Source organism: Montipora foliosa, chromosome 8 (genome assembly GCF_036669935.1).
Source record: "Montipora foliosa isolate CH-2021 chromosome 8, ASM3666993v2, whole genome shotgun sequence".
NCBI classification, from domain to species: Eukaryota; Metazoa; Cnidaria; class Anthozoa; order Scleractinia; family Acroporidae; genus Montipora; species Montipora foliosa.
The window spans coordinates 47,926,193-47,931,895 of record NC_090876.1 but is presented as its reverse complement, the minus strand read 5'-3'; the positions used below and the strand labels follow the sequence as shown (position 1 = coordinate 47,931,895).

General features: G+C 40.7%; 1 protein-coding gene across 1 annotated transcript in view; it reads right to left on the bottom strand.

Moving 5' to 3' along the window:
- LOC137968105 (uncharacterized) overlaps positions 1–5,482 on the bottom strand; it is a 10,622-nt gene extending 5,140 nt beyond the window's left edge. The window contains exons 1-3 of the mRNA XM_068814730.1: positions 5,404–5,482; positions 980–1,059; positions 1–203 (exon numbers count right to left, since the gene is read on the bottom strand). The exon at positions 1–203 is cut by the window's left edge and continues 119 nt beyond it. Coding sequence (XP_068670831.1) covers positions 1–203; positions 980–1,046 — 270 coding nt within the window. The 5' untranslated portion in view covers positions 1,047–1,059; positions 5,404–5,482. The remainder of the gene's footprint in view (positions 204–979; positions 1,060–5,403) is intronic.
- Between the last annotated feature and the right edge of the window lie 221 nt (positions 5,483–5,703).

Below are 5,703 nucleotides of genomic sequence, written 5' to 3'. Positions count from 1 at the left end.
GGAGGGTTCTTCCTTACTTCCACCTGAGGAGGGTTCTTCGTCATCTGCATTTGGGGGAGAGTCGCCAACGATCATATGCAATTTTGCGGAGGCCTCATTGATGTCAACATTGAGTCTGATCTTTTTCTTGTGACCTGTAAATTCTTTCTGCCAGGAGCCCCGAACATCTTCGGGAATTGTGCACGAAGTGGCTCGTTTACGAGCTGAGGAAAAGAAAGAAAGAGACAAAATGAAAATTTATCTTCAAGTGCTGACAAATTTCTTCATAAAAACTAAAATTTGGCTATTTCACGTTGTTGTTTTGCAGACGACGGCAAAACAAATACACAAAAGTGAAAAACGCATGTGCAGGGCGTGCATTTTGCCCACTAAATAGCCAAATTTATAACGTTCTCTTCGCCGTCGTTCGCCCGGCGCACACTAGAGCTATCAGCTTAGCAAAGTTTGACTCGTTACTTTTGGCTTAGGCCAGCTTCCCGATTGTGGGGTAGCGTTTTCAGCGCTTTTCGTCACGCGTGCCATCGGCGCCGAAAATTTAACTTGTTGAATAATTTTGGGCACGAGCGGTCATTTCCTCCAAGTGTGCGCGCGTGAAAAGTAAGTAAGTAAACCTTTATGTAATTAGGTAGCACTTAATAGTGTCTAAACATTAATACATTTCTGGCACTCAGAATTCAGACCAGTCCACATTATTGGGAACTCCGTGCCCTGGTACCGTTTCTCGAAAGTCCCGAAAAGCCATTTGTGAACCCACCAACCGCTTGTTCAGGAAAGCCGATCTGTTAACATGTTTTGAAGATAACAAAAAGCAAACTGACTGTGAAGTTTGACGACTTAAATCCTCTCCGTTCTTGAGATACAGAGGGAATTGTGACACCCGTTTCTTTTCGAGAAAATGGCCCCTGCATGGTCTTTCCGAATTGTGTGCGGAGCCTACGGATTATAGTCCTCATTCGAGAAGACTTGAAAGTCTTCTTACCTTTAGAGTGTACGTCCTGGATCAAGAAAAAGCACAAAGCGAGTTGAAACACTTGGTTTGCCTTCATTTTGGTTTTCTTTCTGTGGTAAATACAAATATATACAAACTAGATCTTTTCAAAACAACAATCACGACTAACAGGTAGATGATTCGTCACCGGGTCAAATCAAATAATTGCTATGTTTTAGCAAGGGCCCATCACCCCAAAGTAAGATTAACCGAAATTGGCCTAGTCCACAGCAGCGTATATTTTTAAACCAGGTTGTGCGGGAAAATAAACAATAGACCAAATCGGCTAACTCATGTTGTACCCAATTCAAACCCTTTGGGAAGAAAGCGTTACCATATCATTTAAAGTGCCCCTGTGACCAAAATATCAATTCTCATTTTTCTTTGGATTTCAAAACTATGTTGACTAAACACCAAGCGAGCTAGTTTTGTCATGATTAACGCGCACGCGACTACAGGACGGGAAATGCATTCAAATATTCCAGTAGGATATGCAGGTATGTGCCTCCTCTGAAATTAGCTCAAATGAGACACCGCTGGTCTTTACTTCGTAGAAGCGCTATCCTAGAGATAATAGGGAGTTTAAGCAAAGAGGACGGCCACGCCACTTGATGCCAACGACAACGCCACCAAGCAAGAATATCATTGGTTAATTAAAGGTGTAAAAATGATCGTGCTGCAAGTGCGGCACGAGTTTTACGTACTCCACAAATCAACAACTTTTTTTAGGTTTTGACGACAACGTGAGCACATAACAATAAACCATTCATTTTTCTATTTTTATTTCAAAACCGTTCGTACCCATCCAGTTGCAGGATAGTTTGCCCGTATTGTGCAAGGTGAACAAGAAGGAATAATCACGAAATACTTGCGATGGCGCGAAGTTATATTATGGAGTGACGTTTTTGTTGACGTTGGCAATGTCTTTGCTTAAGCAGGCTGCACACTAGGCGAAAATAGCGCGGCGCTAATTCCGCTGTGAAGAATTCGAGCGTATTTAGCGGATGTGCTGTTCCCCGCACACCTATCGCTGTTACAGAGCGTTTTCACATGACGTCACGGCGGCCATGTTAGTGTTCCAAAACAAAGAAATGGCGGCCATGATGATATATCAAACTAATCCTCGGGAATTGAACTCTATTTTTATGCAAATACTTTCTTTTGTTTCAGTAATCCAATATGGCTGTTGGTCACGTGAGTGAAAACGCTCTATTGAGTATGACTAAACAAAATGGCGGATGTGTCATCAACTCAACTTAACTCATCGCTCTAATTAACCGCATTCGTGCTCTACTCAACATCATCATCGTCCTCAGACACAGAAAATGAAGATAAGTTACTAAGACTCTTACTTCTCCGTCGCAATTGGAGAATGGATGTATCGGGAGAGGAATGGAAGACACGACGAGCGTACGTTTTACAGACTACACATGTTTGCTTAAAATCGAAATATTACCGTCTTTTTCGAGACCGAATAATATTTCCTCCAGCCCTTTATCACGTTTATTTCTGACTATGTAATCTGCCACCGATGCATCGTAAAGAAAGGGACAATCCTGCCACAAATCCACAAATTTTTCGTCGAGGATCAACTCGTTCACAACCTCCTTAGACGCAGCCATTTTTAATGTTACACTGGGTTACGCATGCATATTAACAACAAGAGGTTATCGTCATCAGCGCTAAGTTCGTTCAGTGTCCGCACACTATATATGCGAAAATCTCGTCAGAAAAGTTTGCGGCGAAAAAAAATCAAACATGTTTGATATTGAGCGCTATTTCCGCAGCGGACAAAATGCACGTAAAAATCAACTCCGCACATCAGGCGAATTCTTCGCGGCGGAACTAGCACCGCGCTATTTCGCCTTGTGTGCTGCCCGCTTTAAACTCCTAAATAAGAACGGAGGACGGATTGAGGTCCACACCCATTTTCTGGACTTAAAAATGGCCCTCGATCTCGCAGACAATGTTATGCTTATGAAATAATTCGCTAAACAGGCTGAAAGATGGCACCGAGAAATTTGTCCCTATTGGTATCATGATCATATTTGTCAACCTCGTGTTGTGAGTACGCGTATTCTGATTCCACGAAACACTCGCTTCCTAATTTCACTGTCATCGCCGTCAGCCGTAGTTTTCCGTTTTACTACTTTGCCAAGCTTGTTATCTATGTAAGCAGCACGGTGCTCAGTCTTGTCAAAACAGATAAAGCCCTTTTCACCGTCTGTTTGTTATACAGTGGCAAAGTAAAATAATGCGACCAGCGGGTAGGCATTTATAGATTATGCTAGTAAAAGTGGCATATTATGCTAGTAGCATTGCTTTTTTTTTTGGCCAAATTATGCTAACATTATGCTCTTTTTTCCAAATTATGCCACCGTTTTTTTAAATTAGGCTCTTTGAAAAAATGCAAATAAGTCCAAAAGATATATTTTTTAACTAGAAGCCGTTCGTCTACAGGAAAGAAACGCAACAAATCCACAATTAATTTCAAATAAACATGTGGTTCAGGTTAACACGCACACTAGTACTAGATAAATGTGACTTCCGGTTTCGGTGCACCTCAGACCCGGGCTCAGTGCTTCACAGTGAACTACAAATGCTACTAGTTTAACTAAAACTTTAAATATCGATCAAGGTCACCAAGTGCTTGGGACTAGAGACAAAAAATTATCAAATAATAGCATCAAAAATGATCTGATAATTATCAAAATGCGCAAATTATGCTAGCATAATTGGCAGAAATTATGCCAGTTTGCTCGAATTATGCCAAAAATTATGCTAGCATAATCTATAAATGCCTACCAGCGGGTGCCTCACTGTTGAGATGAATAGCTAGTATCTTTCAAACAGGGTTGCTTTGTTTTTCTTAACTGTCCGGTTTCGCAGGGTGACTTTTACTTCCGTTTTTGGCTGGGTTTTGTTAAGTTCATCGAACGATGAGATGCGATCGATTTTCCTTCGATGTTGAATTGTCCGCTTTTAGCCGTTTCATCTACTTTGCTTCATCAAGCGCATGCTAACTTGTTTTTTTTTTTAGCGGAGCTCCGCGCGCCGAAGACGCGCGAGTGGACCACCACGGTTGAGAAAATATGCCACAGTATGATTTTCGTCGTGGTACGTTCTAGGTCCATACGTTCAACCTTTCATGTAAGCCAATTCGCGAAATGTCGCACTGCTCGAAACCCTATAGTTGCATTTGACACTGCTATTTAGAAAAGCAAGCAAAAGTTTTGAAGATGATAAAAAACAAGCTAAGCACTATTTTTTAAGGAAAGAAGGGAAAGAGAGAGAGAGAGAAGAAGAAACCAAAAAGCAAGCGACGATCGAGTAAGAGATGCCACCCCGTGAAAGAGAACGACTGAGAGCGCTAGAAAACTGGCGAAATATCATTGTCAAACAACAAGAAAGATAGAGAAGGCAAGAAAGACTGCAGAGCCCGAATAAAGAGACGAAATTGTAATGACGAGCAGCGGAAGAAACTGAGCAAATACGAGTACGAACAAACAGGTTGAATGATGTTAACGGAAAACCGGCGAAAAGAGCGCGAAATAGCACGGGAAAATAGAGTAATACATGGTAAATGAGTAGACCGGATTAGTCGCATGGTAAGTAGACTAGTTATAAAAATATCTGAAAACAAAACCATTAATTAATAAATAATGACTGAGGAGTTCCGCTTTTAGGCTTGCCTAAATAAAAATTACACTACTTCTTTTATTTTATTTTATTTTTGAAGTTTAAATTAACGCTCTAATTAACCGCATTCGTGTAGGTTGTTTGGTTAAGTTTGTTTTTAACCACTTTTAGGGTGCGTTCGATTGACTGTATTGCCGAATAGGAACCTGAAATGGAATAGAAGTTAGAAATCCTTCGTTTTCACGGAGATTCACACTTAAGTGCTATTTTAAACGTATCTTTATTATCCTTGTTGTTTTAAAACGCCAGACATACCGTTTTAAATCATCACTCCACGTATTTTAATTCCGTAATAGGGTCAATCGAACGCACCCATAGTTTCGACTGATAGCCAGTGACTTGAAAATACTCGCTTGATGCTTTAGTGAGTAGGTGGTACCGACAAAGAGGAGAAGAGCTCTTAAACTAAAGAAACGATTAAGAAAAGTTCGTTTGCCTAAAAAACCCTTCAGTTTGCGCAGTTGAATTTTTACGTAAATATTTGAGTTTTGAGTTTTCATATGTCGGGGAATGATCGCCGACGATCGCAAAAACCTATTTTCCCGATTCGCCCCCGACCATCCCACATTATCGGGGATGTCTATACGATTCATAGTTTTCATTAGTCGGCAAAGTCCAGATGCCGGCTTTGCAGTATGAATGTTATCCAAGTTAGGCCCGGGATGATTTCACCAAAGAAAAGCGGCTTAGAGAAAAACTTTACAAGTGATTCTTACCAGAAAACGCTCCTCAGTTTTCGCCTCCGTCTCACCTGAAAACGGAATTGTAGAATGCAATGTGGTCAGTCCGTAATTGTTCTATAAGTAATATCCACCAGTAACATTGAAACCCAATCATATTTCACTCGAAAAAAATGTTGACCTTATTTATGTAGACACAAGCGATGATGTTATAACTTAAATTATTTAGAGAACGAAGGTCGGGGAATTTCTTATTATCTTGGAACACTTTTCCACCGGTCAAAATCCGTTTTAAAATCACACCGGACAGAAATACTCTGAAGTGAAAGTAACGTT